At 40.5% G+C, this 27,294-nt stretch overlaps 2 protein-coding genes across 4 annotated transcripts in view; one reads left to right on the top strand and one right to left on the bottom strand.

The window, feature by feature from the left end:
* AP4E1 (adaptor related protein complex 4 subunit epsilon 1) overlaps positions 1 to 7,357 on the top strand; it is a 33,436-nt gene extending 26,079 nt beyond the window's left edge. For all 3 annotated transcript variants that reach the window (XM_073303871.1, XM_073303874.1, XM_073303873.1), the window contains 4 exons: positions 642 to 1,217; positions 3,063 to 3,247; positions 4,957 to 5,114; positions 5,673 to 7,357. In XM_073303871.1, coding sequence (XP_073159972.1) covers positions 642 to 1,217; positions 3,063 to 3,247; positions 4,957 to 5,114; positions 5,673 to 5,833 — 1,080 coding nt within the window. In that variant the 3' untranslated portion in view covers positions 5,834 to 7,357. The remainder of the gene's footprint in view (positions 1 to 641; positions 1,218 to 3,062; positions 3,248 to 4,956; positions 5,115 to 5,672) is intronic.
* Positions 7,358 to 19,814: 12,457 nt separating this feature from the next.
* The window catches only part of TNFAIP8L3 (TNF alpha induced protein 8 like 3), a 57,955-nt gene continuing 50,475 nt past the window's right edge, over positions 19,815 to 27,294 (bottom strand). The window contains exon 2 of the mRNA XM_073303875.2: positions 19,815 to 22,351. Coding sequence (XP_073159976.2) covers positions 21,789 to 22,351 — 563 coding nt within the window. The 3' untranslated portion in view covers positions 19,815 to 21,788. The remainder of the gene's footprint in view (positions 22,352 to 27,294) is intronic.

Genomic DNA, 27,294 nt, shown 5'->3' on the forward strand with positions numbered 1-27,294 from the left:
CAAGGAACTTCTTTGGTTATTAAAGACTTTGGAGTGAACTGTCCTGAGTAGCCAGAACTCCCCTGTGTTTGCTTGCCCTGCCTCCTCACAAAGCTCAAGCTATGCTAAGCTTCCCAAGTATTCGCTACCTTTAACCCAGCTTCTGAGAGCCCTTGGAGGTTGCAGAGCTCGCATAGCTGGCAGTACGTGTTAAGACTGACGCATTTTCCATAACTTGTGCCTGGGTATAGTAGAATGTGAGAAGTAAAATCACTCACCATTCAAAGACTCTTCTTCTAGTGACCTTTATTAGCACTGCTTGTTCAAATCTTAGTCTCTTATCCCTGATTTTCTGCAAAACCTTTATGTACATATAGATGCTTTTCAACAGAGGATAAAGTATTTCCTAATTGTACAGGGACCACAATGATGCCTGCACTACAGAACAACTCTAATGCCCTCAAAGTAACTTCTTAAGTGTCCCATGCAGTGGACACTGCATATTTTAAAACAAACCTTTATTTAAAGGTCACCTCTGTTGGATAGTTGACTTTTATCTGCCCTTTGTCCCTGGTCCTTCCAGATAAGTTTCACTCTGTTAATGAAGCCAATCACCAAGTTAAAGAAAATAAATATAAAAATCTCTTCTGTTTTTTCTTCAGATGGGGAAAGCAGATACCACCACTCAGAAGTTCAAAAAAAAATCAAAAATAAGTGAAACCCAGAATAGCAAAGAAACATCTAGTTTCCAAAATATTGCTACCTTGCCTTTCAGTCCTTTACTTGGTACAGCTCCTAACAATAAGGAAAACTTTCAGGGCAGTGAACATCTCGGATTAAGGAAAGTCTCACTGAGTTCTTCAGAAGTTTTGGAAGCTAGTGTATCATTTGATACGTCTCAATCGCTGACAGAAGCTGGACTGGATGAGACGCTTTCAAACTGTAGACTATCAACATCCTCTTTGTTTGCTGATAGTAATATTGAAGTTTTTCAGCCTTCCCAAAGTGTTCCAGATATAGTTGCCAATAAGGCCCCCTTGAATCTTTGCTTACCAGATGAACTAGCTGATCACCCTCATTCAGAAATAGTAGAGCTTTGTAGCAGTGACATCCTGACTATGTACTCGTGTAAAGTTTGGACAGATGACTGTTTACTGCTTATCTTGTTTGTTGCCAACAAAAGCACCTCACCGCTCAAAACTGTGACCCTAGTGTTTGAAAATGCAGAGCATTTTAAGGTAAGAAAATGAATTGTTACTTGTACAATAGAAGAGAACCATTGGTTTCCTCTGTTTTTTTACTTATGACATAGTGAGTTTTTCTTTTCAGGTAGTTCAGTTGATAAGCTTTTGATGACTTTTAAGGAATCAGACATGTTACTATTCTTGTTCTCATGTAGTGAGAGCAATCAAGATGTTTTAGAGATTTCTTTAGGACTTCAGCTACATCTGGGATTTGTATAATGGTTGGTAAAGGAGTATCATGGTAAAAAAACCATTAAGGATGTAATAGAAAAATCTTATCGATTGAACCTCAAACCTTTACATGTGTTAATTAATCTAAGAGTATGTCTGAGCTGGGAAAGGTACACATATCCACACTGGCTCTGCTTGAGTGACTGCCTAAAAATAAAAGTGTGTCCACGGTAATATGGCTGGCTCTTTGGGTTAGCCTCCCTGTGTACGTTCGGGTATGTACTCAGGTGGCTAACCTGAGCCGCCAGCTGTGCTGCTGAGGACACACTGCTACTTTTCGGCACTAGCGAGACATGGGTACATGTTTGCAAACTAGGAATCACACCTCCTAGCTCAAATGTAGATGTACCCTAAAAAGTATTTATGGATTGCTATAAATGTCTGTGGATCTTGCTATATTCCAAGATGTAGCCACTTGCACATCCCCGAAACATGGTTAGATATCCTCAAAATGACAGTATATGCCAGTGATAGTATTGAGCATTGGATAATCAATGTTCATAAGAGTGCTGACTGATCTATAGAAATTGTCTCCTATTCAAAAGCAGAAGGGTAGACTTTTGGGGTCGGAGGGGAGAGGGAATCCACTGAAAGGGAGTTCAGGTATGGAGTCATGAAACCTCAGTTTCTGCAGAGGTCCACTGCTAACTGGATCAGTGGAAATAAGCAAAAGGCTTATTAGAAGTAGCTTTAACAGGTAATGGGTTTTGATGCCTTTTTCCTTTAGAATTTCTGGTTTGAATCATGCTAACTTGCTGCCATCACATGTCTAGTTGGTTATGTTGTTCTTAGCTGACAAGTGTCCATACCACAGACTGCTACCACAGTTGGCACCTGTGCGGTGGCAGAGTGGCAATCTCAGCAGAAGCCAAAGACTGAATGTTGATGGAAATGTAATTATCCTCATTCCTAGACGTGGTATCCACTTCGTGGTTTTGCATACAGTTGGCACAGTGTGGGGAATCTTGCAGTTTCACTGTCTGTGGTGTGAACCTGTATTGAGGATAAATCAAGGCTGTCAGTTCAACAACTTTCCAAGGCTGTCAGTTCAACAACTTTCCTGAGCACTAAATTCACTTTGAATAGTCAGTCAAAGTGTATTTCTATACAATTTTACAGTTAAACCTGAACCAGCAGTACAATAGTCATGGGTGGTGGATAAAACATGCAACAGTATTATGGTTTCATTCAGCAGTGATGGAGTACAGTGAGAGAGCAGTTCAAAGCGCATTCTCTGTTTACAAGATTTCCTGTTTACCCTCTGCTAAGACACATGGCTATTTTATAATAAAATCCTGTTAGAGAAGTAGTTAACATTTTGTTGAGTTGAGTGTTTGGAATTTCATTGTTTGACTAGTGAAACTGCTGTGTGTATTTCCATAGAAGTTAAATGTAATTTAGTGTGCCTGGTGGGGTGGGATTGTCCTTTGTGATCCTGATCTCACACCTAATGGAAATTGGGATTGCTGCCATTGCAGTCAATTAGGTTACATGTGTGTAAGATCAGAATCAGTCCTGGTGGGTTCAGGGATTGTAAACTCTGGATTAGCAATTTTTAGTTGAAAGTAATCTGAATATTTTCTGTTACCTTTTTTTCTTTATTTGTAGATCTTTGAGAGTCTTAGCTGTCATTTTCCTGTAATAGAAGCTCAAAGCATGGAAAGCTGCCAAAAGTGTGTGCAGTTGGAAACAGTCTGTACAGAGGGCATTCTCTTCGGCTCCATTCGTTATCCTCTAGATACGGATACTCATCTTGAGTTTTCACTAACTTTCTCACTGTCCGATTTCATCAGGTAAATCACTGATAAAATGAGACTCTTCTAAAAAAAAATCTGGTATTGCAGTCAAAGTAGTAAATAGCACAGGATGGCTCAGGAGGCTGATGATGGGAAATAGAGGCTTCTGTCTGTGGGCTGTTGGTTTTTAATTTAATTCAGACTGGTAATGTTAGTACAGTATGTCACCACTTGTCAATGACCTATTAATATGTGAAATAAGTGTGTTGGCATTAGTCTGGTTCCTAGAGGCCAGTAATGCCATCACCATTCCCCCCATCATCGCAACTGGCTCCTTTGTTAGCAGTCTCAGCAGAAAGATGATGGAATGAATAGGATGGATAGCGAGCAACCTGCTCATCTTAAATAGTCATCAGTCCAGGTTAAGCATTCATACCAGGGGCAGTGTAAGGAGGCTAGTACAGCAATTGCCTTGCTGTGCCTATTCTTATAAATTGAGGATTTTAGAAATTAGGAATGTCAGTCCAACACTTTCAATGAGCATTAAAGTTCACATCGTTTTCATGGCTTTAAAAATTATATACATAGTGACTTTCACAGGCTTTTCTGCCACCTTCTCTTTTGCTTTTTAAATGTATATTTGAGACAGTGAGAAGTTTTTCTGTTGTAAATTAAGATGGCATGATCTAAATTCCTTGCATTGTCCTACGAGAAAGACTGAGATTAGTAATTCGGGCATGAAACTTTTTCTCCTCTTCTCTCCTCCCTCTTCCCAACTTCTCTCCTTGGAGCTTAGCTTTTTATTTCAAATAATAAAAAAAATACTTGTCTCAAAAGTATAAAAAGTATAAAAGTCACACTATAAAAGCTTAACTCTGTTTTGTTCTGTACTAACACTTACAATTTTTTTAGTATCTACTACTTATTTGCTACCATGGAAAATATGGTATTTTGTGGTGAGACAAGGCACTTAGTAATGTTGCCACAAAGGTTTTGCATAGTAAAGAATGTTAATACCTCTGACTGCTTAGTTTTGGTGTCTGCCCAAATAATTATCTTTAGAAAGGATTCAATTACCTAGATTATCCAAAATATTGATTTCCACTGAATTATCAATTTAAGAGCTAAGTACAAATCCCTTAAGACTACCTAATGCTTTTTCACTTGGACACATTCACTGGAAATACTAAATACTCTTTTGGAGTGTTGAATGAAATTGATTGGACAGAAAGGAGAATAAAGACGTTGCGTCAGCAGAAAGTAAATTGTAAATCTTTGAAACTGAGTTTATTTTAAATTCAGGGACCCAAATTGTGTGAAAGGACTGACCACTTTTACAGTAAAAACAGCTCACGCTCTTTATTTTTCAGCTCTCAATATTTTCATTCCTGAAGTAGTGGAAGTAACATTTTGTGTTCAAGCAGCCAATTTAAGTTTTTAAATTAGACTTTGTACTTGAGAGTGACATTTATAAGGTTTCCATAGTAAACTCTTTATTTAAGGGGCTTATAACTTGGACATTTAAGTAGCATTATTCTGAAGTTGGTCAGCAATAACGTTTGATTTAAGTTAAATTATTATTATTTTTAATTTAGAGGGCTGTAAAAAGCAATTCAGGCTCTTCATATGGTGGGGTGGAAGGTTTGTGTTTCCACAAGTGCATTTTTAAAATAGTTTGCTTGCTTTGCTATATAATGGTTTCAGATACAGATTATTTTGGAGATCAGATATATTCAGACTCAGATTTGTGTTTAATTTTTTTTCAGACCAATGAAAATTACCACTGAAGACTTTGGGAGACTGTGGCTGTCCTTTTCTAATGATGTGAAACAAAATCTAAAAATGTCACCTTCTCAGGGATCTCTCTCCGTAGCTCTGAACGCCCTGAAGCAGAAATTAAAGCTCCATATTGTTGAAATTATTGGTGAGTGAATTAACATTTATATTCTATATCTTGGTGCTGTAAGTGCCAAGGGTTTTGCACAGCACATTGGGGCAGGAACTTATTTACTTGGCACAACCTAAGAGTTTACAGTCTAAGACTCTGATCCTGTAACACCTGTGCACGTGAGTAACTGTACACAGTCATTGCTCCATTGACTTTAGTAAGTCTGCTCAGATGCTGAGGGCTGGTGTGTAAAGGTATAAGTGGGTATAATACAATGGCAAATAATAGAGTGGCATGTTCTCATTTTTATCTTAAGTGCTTCCCGAAATAGATATGTTTTCAGAAGTATTTTGAAAGAGGTGAAGGAATTGGCAGGCAAGCTTTGAAGGTTTGTATGAAATAAGGCATGAAATTGGGAGTGACGGGGGCTAATTAGGAATGATGTTTGGTGAAGCATGGGATGAGCTGCAGGTGTGAGAGAAGAAGAGGGCAGAAAAATGTTACATTTGAAAGCACACTTCAATTTGAACTATATTTAATATGAATTGCAATTATTTCTTTTAGTTTTAAAGTTATTTGTTGTTTCATTTTAAGGCAATGAGGGAATAGTGGCATGCCGGCTACTTCCATCAGTCCCCTGTCTGCTGCATTGTCGTACTCATGCAAGGACACTGGCCCTGTGGTTTAGATCCTCTTGTTCTGCTCTTCCAGACAGTTTACTCTATCTGTGTCAAAAGGTGATGGAGGAATCTTAATTGCAACAGTGCCTGCTTTTCTAACATATTGGTGTAAAAATAAATGCATACAAAAGACTTACAGGGTTACACAAATGTTTACCAAAGCAAAATGAGTTAAAACGATACTCAAGAGTGGTTTCATCCCCCCAACTGGCATGTGCCATATGGACTAACGGGAAAGCAGAATGATCCACGATGTGCCTGCAGAAATGTGCTCAGGATTTTACAGTTGCTGACAGATGACCCGATGAAGTATTGCTAACTGTTTAAATGAAATGTATATTTCTTAGTTTATTGTAGATGATTGAAAGTATTTATTTTCTATTACGTAATTTTTGTATATAGCAACCCTTTACTCTTAGGAGCAGCTACTTAGTACTTAAATATTATTTTAAGGAAAACATCACTGCTATGAAGTCAGCTTTATACTGTAAAAATGATTCAAATGCTTGTCTGTAACATTACCATTTACTTCATTTATGAGCTTTTTCTAAAGCTGCATTTTAAGCACTATTGGAAACAAGACCCATACTGGCTGTTGCACGTGGTATGTTATCTTACCACAGAGGATAGAAGTGCATGCTTCATAATTGTTTCACTGGCTTTAAATGGTCAGAAGTACTGCACGTGATCTTTTGGTCGTTTACCAGTTAAGGACTTGACTCATGTCATCCAGACAGTCTTTGGAGAATGGGAGAGGTGTCTAAAACTGGGAGTTGCGTGGTGATGGCTAAATTGGATGGAGATCCATTGCTATCCAAGTCATGTGTATGGTATCTGCAGCTCCTTGTCATTTTCATTTTATTCCTCTTCTTCACTTGCCTTTGGTAGAAGTCTGTAACACTCATCAAAAGAACTGTGCATGTCCCAAAGATATTTTTCAAAAGTATAGAAGAGGAAAATATTAAGCCTGGATTTATCATAGCTGTGTGACAGTATTGAAGGTGCTGTGTATTTAATTTGGACTGAAATATTTGAATTTACTTTGAATTTTCTTTTATAATGCTAATTATCTACAGTATTGATTGGTTATCAGTCTTTGTAAATTACTGCTTATACATGGTTTGGATGTAATTGTGTTGTTATGAATGTTTCTAAAGGCTTGTTTACACAGAGCAGCAATGTGCACTATGGGGGTGTGATTTCTAAGGTGCACTAACTGGTCCAGGTAGACACTGCTGGTACGCACTAAAAGTTCCCAAGTGCGTTTTACTCTAGTGCTGTATATTGAAGTGCATTAGGGAACTTTCAGTGTGCACTGGCAGGGTCTACACCAGGGGTCTCAAAAACATGGCCCATGGGCCAGAGTTATTTCCTGCGGCCTGCTGTGGGTGCCGGCTCCACCGGCAGCCAAGATCCCCTACCCTCCTGCCCCCACCCCGAGCATGCTGCATCACCACTCCACCTACTTCCCAGCGCTTCCCACTGTCAAACAACTGTTTGGCAGTGCTTAGGAGTTTCCAGGAAGAAGTGGGGAGGAGCCGGGATGTGGCAGGGCCGGAGTGGGGATTTGGGGAAAGGGTTAGAACAGGGGCAGGGAGGGAGTGGAGTTGGGGCGGGGACTTTGTGGAAGGGGTTGGAATGGGGGTGGGAAGAGGCGGGGCCTTATGGAAGGGGGTGGAGTGAGGGCGGGGCAGGGGATAGAGGGAAGGCTTTAACCAAAGTAATTCCGAAAGTAAATGCGTGCTTTGTCGTTTGAGTGAGATGAATTACTGAGTATTTATATTTTATTAAAACCCCTCTTCATATTACAGTTTTGAAAAAAGTTAATACATTGACTTTTAATAGCACACTATATTACTCTTCATTTTTTTTCATGTTTGACTATACTTTTGTATCGTTGTATGAAAAGGTTTCGGTGACCTTTCAGTGACCTCGGGCCAATGTTCTCATCCTCATGTGGCCCTCATGGTGATTTGAGTTTGAGATCCCTGGTCTACACGGACCAACTAATACACAATGTGTTAGTGAGTTTTCGAAATCACACCCACATAGAGTACATTGCTGCTTTGTGTCGACAAGCCATAAGGCTTAATAGATCTAATCAGCCTAGCATGCATGCTGTGTTTCTCCCCTTCTGTGTCACTACCATTCCCAAAACCCAGCATCTACGCCTTGGAATCCTGTGATCTGCATTTATTTAGACAGGTTTCAGAGTAACAGCCGTGTTAGTCTGTATTCGCAGAAAGAAAAGGAGTACTTGTGGCACGTTAGAGACTAACCAATTTATTTGAGCATGAGCTTTCGTGAGCTACAGCTCACTTCATCGGATGAAACACATCACTGTTTCGCACAACTTTACAGTAATTCACAAGTAGCTATTTTTCTTTAAATTTAGAAGAATTGACATTTGTGCAAACAATGCTTGCAAGTGTGGCATACAAAGGAAATGGAATTCTACATCAATTTGCATTATCCTTATGCTGTTTTTTATATTGAAAAGGAAAACCTTAGGAGATATCTTAATATTCTCAGTTTTCATCTGGCAAACATCAGTGTTTAAGGAAAGAAAAGTATTAATTATTTTTATTTTGCTTCATTTTGTTAAATGTTCATAAAATCATATAAAGAATGTAATTTTGATACACCAGTGATCACAAAGATTGTTTTAATAACTTCTTTTAGAGATTAAGCCAATTGTCTTATATTACCACAGGTACTATGACATAAGAAAAGATCTTTTGGTCACTGCTATTACAAAACCCTCTAATTGAGGGATTTATTAAAATGCACTAAGTCTGTAAATATATTAAACATTCTGCATGCATTAAATAATGTATATTTAATGCTCTGGGACAATTTGTATGAATGAAAGCTTATTTTAATTTCCCTGCTAGTACAGAATGTAAATCAAGTTGGGTGCTATAATTGGATTTCAGCGTATTATAAAAAATTACAGAAATATCTGTTCTAGCCTATGCATTTTTCACCATTTCTTTAATGGGATGTTAAGTCTCTCCTGATATGAAACAAACCAGTAATGCCTTCTGTTTACTTGTAGGTGTGATGCTCCTCTTTATCCTTAATTTTTTCCACCTTGGTTTGTTTAACGTAACCATATAGTTAATGCACTTTGAGCTGTAAATATGCAGATTCTGAGAAAACAATCAAGAGTGTTATGTTGCTGTGACATACAGGGGTTTGCTCGCTTGTACCCGAGGTACAGCCTTTATTTTTAGATCGTCCACCAAAACTATTGTGTTAATCTCTTTGTGTTTACACTTTTCTGTAATTTAATAATGTGCATCTAATAAAATCTCCAGCCCAGTTTTACAGCTGTTTTAACTGGGCATGTGTCTTTGGTGCTGTGTACCTTAACAGTGGTACTATTAGAATAATGGCATTTAATATTATTGAAGAATTGTTCCCGAACATAGATGATTTGTAATTTAATGGCTGCAGGTCCAGACTCCCACTGCCAAGAGATTAAATAAAAGACAGAAAAATGCTTTGTCTATACTGGCAAGCATTGTGTACATAAAACTTAAATGAGATGTGTTAGCAAGCAGGGACAGACGTGCCTGTTTTTACATGTTGAATGACAGAGTACTAGCCCCCATTTCGATTATTGTTTCTCAGTGCAACAAAATAGTGACAAAGAATGTAACATATGTATTTCACTAAGTTTGCTCACCATGGCAATTAGTAATGACACGTATTCTAGCTTCAGGTATACAAAGGGTAGATGTCACACTATCTTTGAGTCTATTATTTCAGCAGCATTTTGTATCCCATGGCTTCTTCATATTCTTTTTGGAATTGAGCCAGATTATGAACTCGGCACCACAGGAAAACTGTGTGGTTGAGCATGCTTTCATCATTCCTAGAGTTGATTAGTGCAATGGTGTTATTGCCTACAAAAAACCTTGACAATTCTTAGGCTATTGGTATGCTGTGTTCACAGCCTGTCTTGTGGATATGTATCCTTGTACTCCCCTGTCTACCTCTCTTTAGGGAAGGGGCTGTCTGCTTTGAGCATGCTGTTCATATGGTACATTGCTGCTAGAGTTTGGAGCAGGAACTGGGAATTCTGGGGCTCCAAATCTAGCCCTGAATGCATCTGTTCTGGAGCAAGTCAGTTGTACCTCTCTGCATCAATTTCCTGATCTGTAAAATGGAGGATGGTGGTGAGATGGGCATAGCTGGTTTATTTAGGTAATTCTACAACAATTTATATTATCCTTACTCTAATCTTTATAATGAAAACCTTTTAAGAGGTATTGCAGGCTTCTCAGTTCTCACCTGGCAACCACATCAGTGCTGTCGGGGAAAATAATTACTGTTCTTATTTTATTTTGTCTTTCGTATAGCACTTAAAAGAGGCTCTACAAAATAATATAAGAATTATATAATTCCAGTTTTAAATTGCCCACCTTTGTTACTCATGTTTTGTACTGATTAATTCACTATGGTCCCAGCTCTGAGATACGGAGACCTGAGCCTTTAAGGCAAAGGAAATTTTGCCTTACCAGTTAAAGTTCTCTACTTTTAAAAGGATGTAGACATTAATCTGTTCTACCCTCTGATTTTTTTTTAATTAGGTAGTGCAAACCACAGACATCGTTCAGTCTCTATATTAAATGTCTGATTCTTCTTCAAGGACTTCTGTGTATTCCCATGTATGAAAGCCAGCCTCTAGAATTGAGGTATAGAACTATATAAAAAAGCAGTGTCCACTGGGGGGTGCCAGGAGTGTCTCTGTTAAGGTGATGTAATCACTTCTGTATAAGGGAGCGCACCTCTTTCTTTTGTCTCCAATGCAGAGAGCTAAACGGAACTGTCTCTAATGTCTGCAGGCTAATTAGCTAGCCTTAGCAATACTTGTTTTGGTAAGGTGGTGCTACAATCCATTTCTGCCTAGAACACCTCACCCACTGTCCTCTTCAGGGCCCGCTTGCTAATCTCCCACAAGTGGGAATTCCCTGAGGCTTACGAGTAACTGTTCCTCAAAAATTGCCTCTGTGCCTTCAAACTACCCACCTGCCTTCTTTTGTGCCTCATAGTGGTTTGTGTTTCAGGACTCTGAGGGCTAGGGAGAAGGAACTGATGTGTGGGAGGAATGTATTCCCACATTTTGATTGAGCAGATGACTTTATCCAAGTACAAGGGCATTCCTGCACTCCCAGCAGATACAGCATTTTTACATAGTTCTGCAGCTCAATGCTGGTGCTGTGCTGAAGAACAGCAGTTACTAGTAAGTAACCCCTATTTTTAAAAATGTCTTTGGTGTTTTAGCAATATCCTAGAGTTACTGCAAGTTTAGAATTTATGGGCAATTCTGTGACAGAACAGTCTGTCCTGTGCTTAATAATCTGATAGACAATTCTGAAGCTGCCACCATGCCCTGTGGAAGGAAGGAAACCATATTGTGAGGACAGACAGAAGATAAAATAATTGTAAGGTGAAATTCATCTCTCTCTGATTGGGCACAGGATTTCCCTTTATTTCTGCTAATTCCCCTTTCTTCCCACCTGTCACTCTCCCAAAACTAAGATTTGCAGTCAGTGGGATGCATCTGGGACCCATCCATCTTCTTTCTTGTGTCCATGAAGAGAGCATTAATGCAGCTATAAAGCTACTGCAGGCTGTGTAGTCTCATGTGAAGGCAAAGCAAGAGAAAGATAGATGGCATTAGAGTGTACAGGATAGGAGAATCATTCCCATGAACTCTCTTCCTCGGATCAGTTCTGTAACTCCCTGCTGCACACATTTGTGTTGTCAGCTTCTGTGAGTTAAAACCAGGGGGCAGGAGACGTGTGTCAAACTGAGGCCTAATTATGTGTTAACCACCATTTACAAGACTAGCCATATTCTAATGTGGCTGTATTTAAAGCTCACACACTTATATACTGTACTTTTTCTTGTGTGATTCTGCATTTATGTGCACAACTGCATTTGACATTTTCCTTGTAGTTTATTGGTTTATTAGTTTGCATAGTACAAATTATTTCTAAAAATCCCACAAGCTACGTGCAGGGTTTACTCTTCCCAAGAATCTACTGGAACACAGATTCATAAGGATGAATAGATCTGATTGAGACTTTACCTGGAGGTCAGGAATTGCCACCATGACTTAATTTAAAATTGGCAAATTTTTCTGTGTCTTATAACTTGTGTAAAACCCCAGTGTTGTGTCTGCATTTAGCACTTATGCTTGAAGAATTGTCACAGGCTTGCTTTTACAGCTACATTGGAGTTAGAGAAAATGTAATTATTGAAGTGTAGGATTTTAACTCCTAGTCTGACTGAACCAGGATGACACAACTTCCTTTTGGTGTTTTATTGTGAACTAAGGGCTCTTTGACATTTTTTGCAGGTTGCTACAGAAACAAAGACACTGAAATCTTTGCAAATTGGATTTTATATACAGTGTACATCAGAGGGCATTGAATAATACTTTAATTGTCCCATGTAAATAGAACTGAGTTATAGAAATGGGAGAAGTTGAATGGTTTTCTAAAGAGGACAGATATTTTACAATGTTTAGCAAAGTCAATGGTTATTTTCCATCTGACATTCATAATTAACCAGTTCTTCCAAAGTGCCCATGTTGTAATGGAGTTAAAGAAAAAGATAGCCAGACCTCACAAGAGCATTCTAAGGCCAGATCTACATCAGTAGAGTTACATCATTTGGGGATATGAAAAATCCACACCGTTCAGCAATGCAGTTATACTGACCTAACGCCAATGTAAACAGCACTACATTGGTGGGGAGGGCTTCTCCCGTCGACATAGCTACCACCTCTCATGGAGGTGGATTAACTATGCCAGTGGGAGAAGGTCTCCCGTTGGCCTAATAGTGTCTTCACGGAAGTGCTACGGTGGTGCAGCTGCAGTGTTTTAAGTGTAGGCCTGCCCTAAAATGTCTATTTTTGTGTACTTGCCACTGTGTAGTAATTCATCCTTTTTTTGGTGCTGATAGTTGCTACTTTGTTAGAGAAGAGGCTGTTGGGGGAAAAAACCTGTTCCTTCTGTCTGCATTTGCAGTACTGCTTTTGCTCTCACAATCCACATTTTATCTTTTTTAGTTGTCATTTTTTTCTCAGATATTCTGAAAATATTTTCAACGGGACATCTAAATAGGAACATCCATCATATCTATTGTATTTCTAAATATGAATTAAAACTGCCCTATTGCAATCACATTATATCCCTTCCCATAAGTCTCTATTCCTGCTCATCCCATAATTTGGGCAGGAGCAGAGACTTGTTCTGTTTAATGGACAGTAGTCATTTTGATGGTTGTATATAGCATCCAGATATTACGTTGCTGCTTTCCTTGAAAATGTTTGACACACCATTTTTAGACCTCTTTTTGGCCTAAAACAACTTGACAGTCCTTTCTCAGTGTATGTGTGTCTCTCTTTCTTTTTGACACTGTTACTTATCTGACATTCTACATAGGGACGGGGAAATAAACCTACTTCTACCATCTATTGTAAGACTTTCTTTTGCAATGTTATTGATGAAATGAGACTATTGTAGTGTAGCTTCCAACTCCATTTTGAATCCATCACTTATACACTATTCTACAACATATTTGCAATAAGTAAGACAGCATATACTCAGTACTATTTATTGTGCTTCATATTGTTTAATAAATAGACTGCATAATGAATGCCACTAGCCACCTTCTCAGGATGTATTGAATCATACTTATATTCTTTAATATTACTATTACATACTTAAAAATATTTGACACAAGTTAATTTAAACAAGAATGAAATGAAGAATATGGTGTTTAATCTTCTGCCTTCTATACCAGGCTGAAAGTGGTTTATTATAAGCAGGGCTGGTAAATGGTGTGTGACACTTCTTTTTAGTTGCTTATAACTTTGCCAAACTTCAATCATCTGGGCTGAAATTTTCCGTGCTGAGTCTGCCTAAGGCTGAAAGCTTTGGAAAATTTCAGCCAAAATGATTCAGATGTTTGAGAATGAGACTAGGGAAAAATTCTGTGTTTTGTCCATGTTAAAAAAAAATTCTGGCAATCCTTTTCTTTGAAATGCTCTAGTCCACCTTAGTGTTGGAGCAGGGACTTGAAATTTGTCAGGGAGCCTGAGTTTGTGTCAGGGATGTGCCTTTTGACACCCCTCCCCCAAAAGCCCAAATTTGGCTTGGAAATATTGCAGTTTGCACATGCTTCTTGGATTTTAGCAGCTAAATTTCCCAAAGATTCTCTGCACTGAGCATACTCAAGCCTGGAACTGAGCAGGACTTTCCCTGCAATTGCAGTTCTGAGCTACTTTCAGCTGCAATTAAACTGAGAGCATATCACCTGATGGGCCTAAGGAGTGCGGAGGAGGAAGAGGTCTGCTGTGAATGTGGAGGGGATGAGAGTCAGAACTTTGAGTGGTTTCAGAGTAGCAGCTTTGAGTGGGGAGGGAGAAATGGAAACCAAAACTGGGACTGGAGACAGGCATGGAGGGGGAGAGGAAAACTAGGTGTTGGGGTAAAGGGGAAACTCGGAGCTGGGGGGGGGGGGGGACTGGGTCTGTCTGGGCAAGGAGAATGGGAGCTGGGGAGGGAAGTGTGTAGGGTGAGGAGACTGGGAGTTAGAGAGTGGAGGGAAAACTGAGGTCAGATGAGTCAAAGGGGAGACTGGGAAGGAGAAGGACACGGGGAAGGGGGAGGGGACACAGGGCTGGAGTGTGTGGGGAGAACTTGAACAAGAAGCTGGGGGTGGGACACTGATATTGGACAAGGAGCCTGGGGAGGGAGATTGGTACTCAGTCAGTGGGGACAGGAAATGGGAGAATGAGGGGCACTGGAGGCTGAGGTGGGGGGGATGAGAGAGATTGGCCAAGGAGCCCGGAGGCAACTGGGACTGGCTGGGTAAAGAGACTGGGTATGGATACTAGGGCTGGGGGAAGACTGGGACGGTAAGTCCAGAAAGATGTGTGGAAAGGCACCTCCTCAGCTTTGGCTCAGCGCTTCCCTGTCTGGCCTGGGTAAGTCAGCCCCTGACTTTGGATGGTGTTTATTCTCCCTGCTCATGCCATGCCTAGGCCTGATGGGATGTGCCAGAGGGGAGTCAGCTCTTCCACACCCACGCTATTAAAGAGCAATGGTGTTTTAAAATCCTGTACAAAGGCTGTTGGCTCACACTGGGTTTTCCCTAAAGATGTCAACATTTTAGGTAGAATTCTGGGGAACGTGCAAGAGCTCCAGGGAAGTGTGGGGAAGACAGCACAAGTGTCAGGGCCTAGGCAATTGTACTGCAGGGCCCTCACTGCAAAGAGGGGTGTCAGCCATAAGATCTGCTTGTGGAATGCAAGCCTAGAAGCCAGGAACAGAGCCTAAACTCTGCCTAGCTGCCGTGCTTTGAAGCCACTGAATGATCACAGAACTTGAATGATGAAGCTGCTTTCAATCTCTCTGCTCACCATTGACTGTATATGCAGCACAAAGGAGACACATGTAAATGGTCCAGAAGTTAGAGTGTAAGAGAATGGCCTCAAAGTAAACCAAACCACCTTAATATTTAATTTAAGGAAACATCTTGCCTCTTCGTGGAATTCAGTTCACTTCATTTTAGAATGATCCACAATTATTGTAATAATTTTACATTGCAGTGGTAGCCTTTCTAAGATCAACATGGAATTGTCACCAAAACGGGGGTTTAATATTATACAGGATTGTGATCGTTTGACTGAACTGAAAAGAAATAAAACCTGTATCCTTTTTAAAAAAAAATAAAAAAATCAGCTAGCTCTGTACACAGGGGACTCTGCATTTGGATCCCCTCACAGCAGCATGGCAATTCTCCAGCAGGAGGAGCCAGACCACCTCTGTGATAAATGCTCCTTTCACAGGGATGTTGTGAAAATAAATTCATGAATGTTCGTGAAGCATTCAGAAACAATAGAGTGCCACAGAAACCCCCCTGAGGAAACGAACACTTCTGCCCGCAGAACAGTATTTGAATAGAATACAGCAGCTAAGGCTTGTGGCCACACTGAATGATGGGGAGAAAACAAAATATTGAATAGCTGCTCATTATGTGAGCACTGTTCAGCCTGTGCATTGAATGAGGCAGGGGTCCTGTGGGGGGAAAAAATAGTATGTGATCATATAATTAGTCTATCCTAATTCATATGTACAATGGGGCCAAATTAAGGTTGTGCAGACAGCCTTAATTCTGGCATTTCCTCACTTTTGACTTTGGAACCCTAATAATGTTCTTTTAATGTAGTTTTTCAATGTATTTTACATTTACTGAGTGCTAAATTCCTATGCATGGTAGCATTGGTTGCAATTGCATAGACACTTAAAGCTGATGACCTCTTATGATTTAATAATCATTGTTTGATCTAAAGTAGCAACTGATACTAAAAGTTCTGAATTCACCTATGAACTTCATTTGATAATTATACAGGTGATGGGTTTGTTCACACCATACTTGCCCTGAATGGTTAATACAGACTGAGAAGGGGGCTAATTAACCTCACAGACCACAGCTGAAGGCAATCAGGGGGCCAATTAATCCACTGAGTGAGGGAGCCCAGCTGTGAAGGAACTAGCTGGGCTGGGTTTGTAAGGACAGGAAATTGGAAGCAGAGGGAAAGTTTGCAGTGACCCTTTGTGAGAAGGCAGGAGTGTTTGGAAGCTGCAGAGGCAGGTAGCTCACAGTTACTCCCATAGGTGCGGGAAGTAGGAGTGAAGAGGTGCTGGCTGCCAGCCCCGTGTGCCTGGGGTCCCAGCCTCAGTTCGGGAGGTAAGTGGGCTGGTTTTCAGCACCCCCACTATTAAAAATGTTCCAGCACCACTGGTTGTTCCCTGGATGGGAGGAAGGGGTTGAGAGGTTGGCAAACTCCTTTTTTCTGGCATTACCCCCCTCTCAGAAAGGGCTCAGGGAAAGGCAGGAGGGAACAGACCTTGACTGCTGACTAGAGGGTCCCTGAGCCAGAACCTGGAGTAAAGGGCGGGCCTGGGTTCCCCTGCCAGCCACTGTGGGAGTGGCACCAAGGGGTAGTGAATGGGAAGACTGCCTGAGAATGCTAGTGTGGAGAGAGACTTTGAAAGACTTTGACACCCCGAAAGGGGAAAACATATTTAGTGACCTGGCCAGAGGGCCGAGTCAAGAAGAGGCAGCTCCCGGAGCGAGAGAGAGGTTACGGTCCGAGAGAGAAGGATGGAGAGACGGCATGCAACTGTGGGAAGGGGCATTGCCCGCAAGGCTAATTCCCAGAACGGTCAGGAGGAGACACCATCCTAGTGGTGAGTAGAGCACCCCATCACAAGGTAGCAAAATGAAAACTAAAGGAAACCAAAAATACAGTAATCACAAATCATTTAATCCACAAACATTATGATAATACATCATATACTTTATGGGTGACTTGAACATTGCCAATATTATTACATACCAAGCCACCAGTATAAAAGTAAACAATGAATATACAGGATATACAAGTATCAGAAATACTTGAAAACATTTTTTCCTCCACCTTAAGGCTACTAAAATTTATAAATAAAATGACAGACATTTGGCTGTTTTCTAAAATACCAGACTCTGAATACTGATATATGCAAGACATAAAAAGAAACCACATACAGAGTATCGTTTTTCTTTCAACTGTCTTCGTTCTTGAATGGTAGCTTTATTCTGGCTTTGTTTTTTTTTTTTTTTTAAATCTTACATGCACTTAGCTTGCTCCAAAACAAAATAAAAACACCCTCTGAAATTTGATATGCTCTGTGCACTAGGATTTGTGTTGGATGTATTATATAATCTCAAAAAACCCCACCCCCCATCAGTTTGATAAGTAGTGCTTTGGGGCAGATTTTGGCCAATATTGTATGTAAATGTAGATTATTAAATATGGTTCTGGTGAATGCCTACGTTTTTACCACTTAAGGCAAATCTTGCAAGTCCTTCTGCCCAGATTTTATCTCTGTATTATGCCACAGAAGGGCAGTCCACATAAGTTGCTATTGAACAGAAGCTTCATGGATTCAAGGGAAATGGGTGGAAAATCGCTCCAACACAAGCGGCCTACGGTGCTGCCATTTTAAATGGCTTTTTTTCCTGTGCATTTGAAATACACTCTTCGAAGATGAGATAAAAGAACACTTCTGATTGTCCATGTGCAACTGTACCCCTTTAGTATCAGAATCAGGTAGCTGGGTATCCAGCTATCTGAGGAGAATTGCACTATATAAAGGAAACATGGGATTGTTGTTGCAATGCATATGACATTTGTTTTGTGGGGGAGAAAAGACAGAAGTATAAGAAAATGTTCTGAAGTCTGTGTTACTATAGTATTTTGAATAATGTTTACATGTGAAAACAACTCTCTGTAATACTGATGAGATCAGTGATCTGCTCTGTAAGCATTGCTTAGGTAACGAAATAGCTTTCAAATGCATAATTTTTCATGAGTTTTAAAAATATGCATCTAATTATTGTAATACACCCTTTGGCACAGTATTTGACATCTGTGTTGTCTTCAAGGTTATCTGTCACTCGCATGTCATCTAAAAGGAGGTACTGTCTCAAACCGAAGTATCTTTAGAGCTGTGGGAGTGGATGAACACAATGGTGGGGGCAGAGTTTTAAATGTACTATAAATCTGCTGTATCTGTAAGTCAAAGGTGTTGCTATAAAATTCACAGAATTTCAAAACGGGGAAAGGTTAGTGCCTCAAGACACAATAACATTTGATGCTGCTGTAGATTTTCTTTTTAGTGGGTTCCCTCCTAAGTACCATGTTTTAAGGGCCAGATCTTGACCTGCAGCATGCACTTGTCCAGGGAAGTACGGGAATATAAGATGCTTCTTACTCTGCACAAATTATTCATATCAAAAGGCCATGGCATGGGACAGGGAGCAGCCTCTATGGCTCCAACCTGACACCAACGTATCTGTGCTGCAATCAAGGCAGCACAGATGGGGAAATGAACTCTGCCAGCTTTAGCTGGTGGGACTTGACGACTCCATGATCTAGCCCTGTGTAACTTAATAGATATTTTGGCTAACTGTACATACCTGCTGTTGGCGGATATGTTATTGCACTTAGTGATAGAGGTCTATGTCCGCTAGTTATAAGGAGCTAAAATGCTTGACCTATAGAAAATGCTGATTTGCCAAACCAAAGTTTTCACAGAACAGGGTCAAGTTCAATGAATTTCCCACCTTGAAAAAATGTTGAGAAAAATATTTGAAGTGAAAAATTCTGATTTAGCTGGCTCAAAACTACTTTTTGTTTTGAAATTTAAGTTAATGAGCCTCAAAAAGGCTTTTATTTAAATTAAAAAAAAAAAGTCAAAATTACTGAAATGAAACATTTGGATTGACTCAAAACAAAAATCCACTCTCCTCTCCTCCCCCCTGGGATGTTTTTGAAATTTGACTTTTTGCCCTGATTTGAGTTGGGAAAATATCTTGAGTTGGGAACTCTCAAATATACGCAGTACAAGAAAGCTCTTTCTCACCCACCTATGTTGAGTAGACCAACTTGTTTTCTTAGAGTGACCACTTGCTTCTAGGAGGCCTTGAGGTACAAAAATGTCCTATCATAGAGCCTACTCTTTCTGTCGTGCTCTGCTCTATTGCAGATAGTGCCTATAGATTAATAGGTGCAATGTAAAGGTTGAAATTAATTAATAATTTCACTTTTGGAGATTTTAGCACAACAAAGTTGGCTTTCAGATGAATTGGTAATGCATTTTCCCTCTGCCTCTAAAAGAGAAAAGTCACCTCAGTTCAATAACGAGCAATATAATTCTCTGCCAACATTTCGTTTGGTACCAGGATTTCCTCAGTCTTAGGGCCTGGCTACACTTGCAGATGTAGGGCGCTGTGAGTTAAACCAGCCCTCGGAGAGTGCAGTAGGGAAAGCGCTGCAATGTGTCCACACTGTCAGATTCAAGCACACTGGCGTAGCCACAAAGAGAGTGCGTTTTTGGGGGCTGAGAGCGTGTCAGCATGCTGTCTTGTAAGTTCAGACAGCAGCAGACCCCTCTCCCCCTGCCGCCCCCCCCGCCCCCCCCCAGCAAGCAACATTCCACACTAATGGTTGCTTTGTCCTGGAGCAGATAAGCAGCCGGCTGTCAGAAACAGAGCTTTGAAAGGGCATATCCGCATTCCTGCAGCCGGTTCCAAAACAATGACAAGAGTGGCCACTTGACCTAAGGAGATTATGGGACGTTTCCAGAGGCCGATCAGAGTGCAGTAATGCAACACCTCGTTCACACTGATGCTGGGGCATTTCAGCCGAGGCGCAGCAAGTGTTATGCTTCTCGTGGAGGTGGATTACCAGGAGCGCTCCAGCTGCAGAGTCCAGGTGCTCTAATGCCTTGCCAGTGTGGATGGGTCGTGAGTTAGGGCGCCAGAGGCTGCTTTAATGCGCTCTAACTTGCAAGGGTAGCCGAGCCCTTAGTTTCCTAATAGCAATGCTAAACTCTTGTATAGTGTGGGGGTTTTTATCCAATAATTTCAGAGCAATTTATAAAGGGGAAATTTTACGGGTTGCGACACAGAGAAGTTAAGTGACATGTCAAAGATTACAGACATCAGTGGCAGAGCTTGAGTTGGTAGTTTTAAGCACTAGACAGTGCTGGTTTCTTTTGTGATGCTCTGGACTAGGGATTATAAAATCTGGATTTTCGCCAGGACAGTTGTGCTGTTGCAACCACTGTAACTTTTCTGCAAGTTCTTTAGTTCATCCTTGTTCTGTAATAGGTGTTGGTGTGTTTGTTCGGGTGGCTTTTTTTAATGTGTATCAGCATAAGATGCAATAGGTTCTTGGTGTTGCTCATAACTTTCCCATGTTAACAAGCCCTAGTTATAGAGCTGTGTATGTTCTCTACTTAAATGGCACTGTGAAAATACCAGCTTGGGCCCCCCTGTTTGCCACACTTCACTATTTGACTATAAACACAATTAATTAAGAATGGACATACACTAAGCCAAGGCTGAAAAGTTGTTCCATACATTGAATATTGTCTTTTGAGAGCTTTTGCTATTTGCAGGTGGAAATGGTGTTTCAGTGAAGAAGGAAGGGACAGATGATGGCTTCATTGATCCAATAATATCACTATTCCGGTCAGGTGTTCAGCTCTTTATATCATGGTGTTCTTCAGCAGGAAATCTATGCTCTGGAAGTGAAAACAGTAATTGCAGAGGAAGTAGCATGGCCCTCTAATCTAAGCCTATTTGATGTCACGGTGTGGGACCCATGTTATTATTGAAGCCAATGTTGTACTTCATTATTTAGTTTCTTCATTATGTTTGACTTTAGAGTCACTAAGCTATTTTTCAGAATCAAAATAAAAGTTTCTCACTTACAGTCTCAGATGCAAAGCAAAAATCTCCAGTGGGAACATGCTTCTTAAAGAAGCTTCTCTACTCGTCTCACTTCTCCCCCTTTTATAAAGTTCTGCTCTCCAGTATGGTCTTAACCACCTGCAAAATTGGAGGTGTGCTCTCATATCGGTTCCTGACACCATTGAAAGGAGAGAACTTGTGCCCATAAGAACTGCATTTTCCATCTAAGCCTTGGAGATCTTTTCTAGGAATAATAAAAACATATACAAGAACAGTTTGGGGGTCAATTCCATGCAACACCCTTTCTGCCTTTTCCCTTCTATCTTTGACGCTGCCACATGTCTTGCGTTTAGGTTCATTTTCACACAATAAGACCCCAACACAGATACTGAGGTTAGGATGTGCTGTGATCTTGTTCTGACTAATAAGCATCAGCAGCCCCATTGACTCCCCTCCTTTGAAAAGGCTGAAATCCCTGTGAACTGCGAATTACAATTTGTAGCTTTCTGGTTTTGTTTTGTTTTTTGTTTTTTTTTGTTCATCATAAGCCAAGTGAGCACATGCTGGTTTCTGATGAAGTCCATGTAATAGGAGGATGGTAGGAAGGAAGCTCACAAGCTTTGCCACAACTCACCAAGTATGGCCAGTTTGCTGCAGCTCTAGGAAGGAGTTTTTTTTTTGTTTTGTAAAAGGCAAAGTTTCAAAGGACTTTTTCATCAAGTAGTTTGTTGATTCCATCACAGATCTTTTTGAGGTATGGTCGGCAATCCCCATCAAGGCTATAGAGGGCAGTGAGGAATTCCACATCCGCAAAGTGATTGAAGACATGGTTGATACGCCCGTGGGACCTGGGTGTCAGATGTCGCTCTACCAGTTCATGCACCAGGTCTTTACATTCATTCAGAAGTTCCGAGAGAACGTTTCTATCAAAGGTGTATTCTACCTCGTAAAAACTGACAATTGTCATGGCTGTCTGATTCAGCTTCTTTCTGAATTTGTCTACGATTTCCAGCTCTTCTTGGTTGAATTGATTGTTTCGGTAGAGGATCCCAATTTTTATTGCCACTTTGATCAAGTCCTTCATAATTTTGTGAGCTTCCTTCTTGTTCCTAGTATGTTCTCTAGTGACTTTATATAACTCATCAAATATTTCGCTGCTTGTGTCGTCGATGAGCATGTTAGCCATAGTTTTGGTAGCCATTTTACTGAGGAGCTTTTTCTGTGCTTGCAGCGCAAGGTTCTTTGAACTGAAACAATCGGGACCTATTGCAGAGGAGAAAAAAAAAAAAGCAAAAGTTAATTGCACTTCGGAAATACTTTGCATATAGTGGCAAATTAACAGCATGTAATACAGCCTGTTGTTTGTCAGCCACACTTATAAGATGCCTATGGTTGACACGTTCAGTGAATACTTCAGGGATAGGTGCATTAGAAATGCAAGCATAGGTCATGTCTTCAATATTGTTTTTCCATCAGTCCTCAAAGCCTCAGCAGCTCAAGTGTCAATATCCCATTTTTTGATTCCTAAAATCGGGGGCGGGGAGGGAAGGGAGCAGTTGTAGATGGTAGGAATTGAATATTCAAGATATACATTGACTTTATTACTTTGTCCTTTGCAAACACTAAAACTCCATGCATATTCTTGGTTTTAAAATAGACAAAGCTTTAAAATTAAAGCTTGCTCACCTGAAAGCTTTTGTTGAGACAATGTGCACAGAAATGTAAATTACCTGTCAAAGACACTCTAAGATTAAATGTGGTTGAGAAATACAAGGTCCATGAAGAATTATACATCTGGTCACTGGGTGTCACTATTGCTCCATGCTTGAAATGATTAGGCAGCATCTTTAGAAGAGCTGACTGCACATATCCATAAACATAAATTTATGTCTTTAATCTATAATAATGGTGCCTTTTTGGCTTTCGTTGCCAATGTGCCTAATATGAGAAACTGACTTTTACAGAGTAATTTGTATTTGAGCTTTTGTAGGAATTTCTCCTGCAGAACAAAAATATCTGAGCAGTTTTTTACATAACCATCATCATCAAACCTGGGTATCTTGGATTTTACAGTAGCTTGTAGAGGCCTCAAGGAGATTGGGGTCCCATTCTGCTAGGCACTGCGCCAACACATAGAAACTGTCCCCATCCCCAAGAGTGTAAAATCTAAATGAATAAGATAGACCAAAAGTGAGGGGAGTGAAGCTACAGTGAACTGTTAGCCTGAAGCAGGAATAGGGGAGATAACACAGAAAACTGGACAGCTAATGTTTCTCTCTCTAGCAGCACCCCTGGAGTCCATAGGATTCTGAGACTCCAGTAGAATAGTACCTGTGGAACAGCTCCATGGCCACGGAAGAGGGATTCCTTCCACACAAGCTGGATCCTCACTTATCTGAACTTTGGATGTCCCTAAGGACAGGATTTGACTCTAAATTAACAGACAAACTTTTCACAAGCGGAATGCTACTGTCACTGGTGCAGAAACAAAGCTCTAATGTGACTCTTGGTCACTTTGTGGAGTGGAAAGGATAAATTAGCTCCCCCTAAGGAAGATGAGATATCAAGCAGAACATGGTAATACATTTTTTTAAAAGGGAAACAGTGGTGAAACGAGGCTTCTTTTTCATCTCTCTCACAAGTCAGTAGCTCAGCAGTCAAGGTATTATTGCAACATTCACCATGGTGTGCGGTACATTGGAAAGTGCTGTTTTGAGAGGTTGGGACTAAGTACTGTGTTTTTGGTAGCACCTAGCGAGCATGTGCTAAATGCTGAACAAACTCAAAAGAAGGCCTAGTCCTCGCCCTGGAGAATCTACAGAGAAACAACTCTCATTTGCTGAGACTAGTCTTGAATCTATGTACGTTTGCAGCAATACCTACAAAGTGAATACCCAGACCTCTTCCCCTTCTGCCCCACCTTGGGCTCATTCACTTTCCTGCTCTAGCAAATGTAAGGGCAGGTAGCGCCCCATAAACCCCAATGCACAAGCTGTAGTGTTTCCAACATATATGGTTGGTAGGGAACTTTATTGGAGCGCTATCTGCCTTGAGTCAATAACAGTATCTAGCAGCTGTAACTGGATAGATTCTCAGAGGCTGCTGCCCTTTAGGGAGACTAGGCTGACCTCTGAAGACCTATTCCAGTACTGGAGAAAGGCCCAAAGGAGAGGAATAACCATAGAATTTCTCCAATAATGCGGCTGAAGGCCGCTCTACATTACATTATCTGTCAGTAGTTCCCGGGGTAACCCGAGCCATAGAAGCTGGTAAAGGAGCTTCTACAAGTGGTGCCAATAAAGGAGGGCTGGCTGGCGGGGGTTGCACTTGCTCAAAGTCCCATAGTTCTGTGGAGCTGGGGGACTGTGGCCTGACCACTTTTGAGCAGTGGCCCCGGACTAAATCAGTGTGGTGGCTGCTGCTGGAACAGTCTGGAGCATTGCTCTGGCAGTGTGGTCACAACATCACTGGCACGTGACCTGGCCACCCCTCCGTATGGCTGGAAAGACAGCTCAGCCACATTTCAGTGAGTGGGATTGTGACCTGGTGCACGGCCTTGCAACGCTGCTCAAATTTCGCCTGGCCACCCGCCTGTCCATATAGAAGGTCAGCTGGGTCAAACAGTGTTGCGATCTGGTGCACAGGGAGTGCAGGAGAGTTCTTTCAGAACTCGATTCCTGGCAGCACCCACTCATGTGCTGTGTGGGTCAGAGAGGGGGGGAGACTCCCTAGCTGAAAGAGACCTGGGGTTCCTGTAGGAGGAGACAAGCGGGAATTGGAATTTGCTCCTCCCCACCTCTAAGAAATATCTGAATTGGCACAGCTGGCTGCTACATCAGCACTACAGTGCTGGAGGATCCCTTTTGCATTGGAATGATCCTCCTGAGACTGGCTATCCCAGTTTTTGGGTGCTCACATGGATTGAGTGATGTAAAGCTGCTGAATGCCACTGAAGATTGGCACTTTCATGTCTCAGATATTTTGAGTCTCATTATTTTGGATTCTTACTAAAATAGATTGAGAACATGCTTCTGAGATTACAGTGAATTAGAACAAGTTATTTTCCAGAAGAACTGTTTCACTACCCCATATATCTGATACCAAAACATATGAAATACTTTTCTGACTATTCCAAAATTGGCCGTTCAGTTACTTTTGCTCTTTTTTACTAGTTTAAAAAATAGAAGATGTTGAAGCTTTGATGTTCAAGCATTATATTTCTTTGCTGGTTGCCTACTACAGCTGTGTAATTAACCAGGGCTTGGTGTGTGTGTGTGCAGGGTGTGTGTTTCAAAATGCAAATTGAGTGACATTTTGAATTAAATGTGACATGAATTAGTGCAAACAGCTCTTAATCTGATAACTACTGAATTAAGGGTGGTATTTTAAAAAGGATTATTCCACACAGCTATTGCTAAAATTCCTAGTCTTAAACAGTCTCTTTTTACCAATCAGGGAAACATTTTAGAAAGGAATAATAGGAAACAATGGTTAGCACTGGTAAAACGTACATTTCAGCTATTCAGATTACTTCATCCATGATGACGTATTCTGATAGCCTTTCTCCTCTGTATCTAAACATACAAGCCCATTATCTTAGATCTGGCCTTCATTGAGTCTCGATCCAATTCCTCTTAAAGGTAATGGGAGTTGGACTGGGTGGGCCCTCGTTTGCAAAGAATCAGTTTTGCAATGTTGGTGCACCCTGTTTTGTGCACACAAGCCTCTGTGTGTGTGTAAATTACGGTTTTAGGGAGTCTGCTTCATGATGAGTATATATATATATACACAAGCTGCACATACCGTCTGTAACTGCAGTCAGTTGCACACATTAAAACAAGCGTTCAATATTAGAGGCTAGATGAAGGCTGGCTGAAAAATTAGTTTGATATTGCATACTAATGACAAAACGGAAGTAATAAAATTCAGATTTTTATATTTCAGAGTAAATATTGTATTTTAATCATTTTTCTTAAAAGAAAATATTTTTCTTTGAAGTCTCTCTCTTATCAGGGCAGTTTTTTTCTTATACTGACTTGATAACTTTGGGAGTTTATAAAATAAGATACAAGCTAGTAGGCTTTAAACATAACATTTTATGTCACCACTATGGCAATTTGATAAGATTTAATCTCGGAGTACAGTATTGGGTCATGAAAGTACAGTACCGGCTTGCAGCAATTCCAGGGAGATTCTGTTTTGTCTGAACAATGTACATTTTATTGAATATGAGTTCTTTTCACAGGGGGTCACAGTTTCCTCGCAGATGGGCCTCCGCTTTGTTGGGCTACTTTAATCCTTGCTTTTGTCTCCTTTGGGCAAGAGCCAATTGTAACACATTCTGTCTAGGGCCATCCACAGCTATCACAAGGCTGTGACGTTTCCTGCAGGCTTGACAATGCTGGCTAAGAAGGACACAGCACCTGTCTGCTCTGTGAACTCCATTGGCTCTGTGTTTACCTCCCAACAACTTTCAAAGGCCTGCTCCTAGTCTATGAAGCTGTGAACAGAATGTGACTTGGTTACTTCAGAAATGGCCTTGTCCTCCATGACCTTCCAAAGCCATGTGCCTGGATGCTAGGGACATAGTTGCCATATAAAAATTAGGGCTGTCAAGCGATTAAAAAAAGTAATCTCAATTTAAAAAATTAATCCCATTGTTAAACAATAATAGAATACAATTTAAATATTTTTGATGTTTTCTACATTTTCAAATATATTTATTTCAATTACAACACAATACGTGTACAATGCTCACTTTGTACTTTTGATTACAAGAATTTGCACTGTAAAAAACAAAAGATATCACATTTTTCAATTCACCTGTTACAAGTACTGTAGTGCAATTTCTTTATTATGAAAGTTGAACTTACAAATGTAGAATTATGCACAAAAATACTGCATTAAAAATAAATGTAAAATTTTTGAGCCTGGAAGTCCACTCAGTCCTACTTCTTATTCAGCCAATCGCTAAGACAAATGTGTTTTGTTTACATTAGCAGGAGATAATGCTGCCCACTTCTTGTTTATAGTGTCAACTGAAAGTGAGAACAGGCGTTCGCATTGCACTGTTGTAGCCGGCGTCGCAAGATATTTACGTGCTATATGCGCTAAAGGTTCATATGTCCCTTCATGCTTCATCCACCATTCCAGAGGACATGAGTCCATGCTGATGATGGATTCTGCTCAATAATAATCCAATGCAT

The sequence above is a fragment of the Lepidochelys kempii genome, chromosome 10 (genome assembly GCF_965140285.1).
Source record: "Lepidochelys kempii isolate rLepKem1 chromosome 10, rLepKem1.hap1, whole genome shotgun sequence".
Classification (NCBI taxonomy): Eukaryota; Metazoa; Chordata; order Testudines; family Cheloniidae; genus Lepidochelys; species Lepidochelys kempii.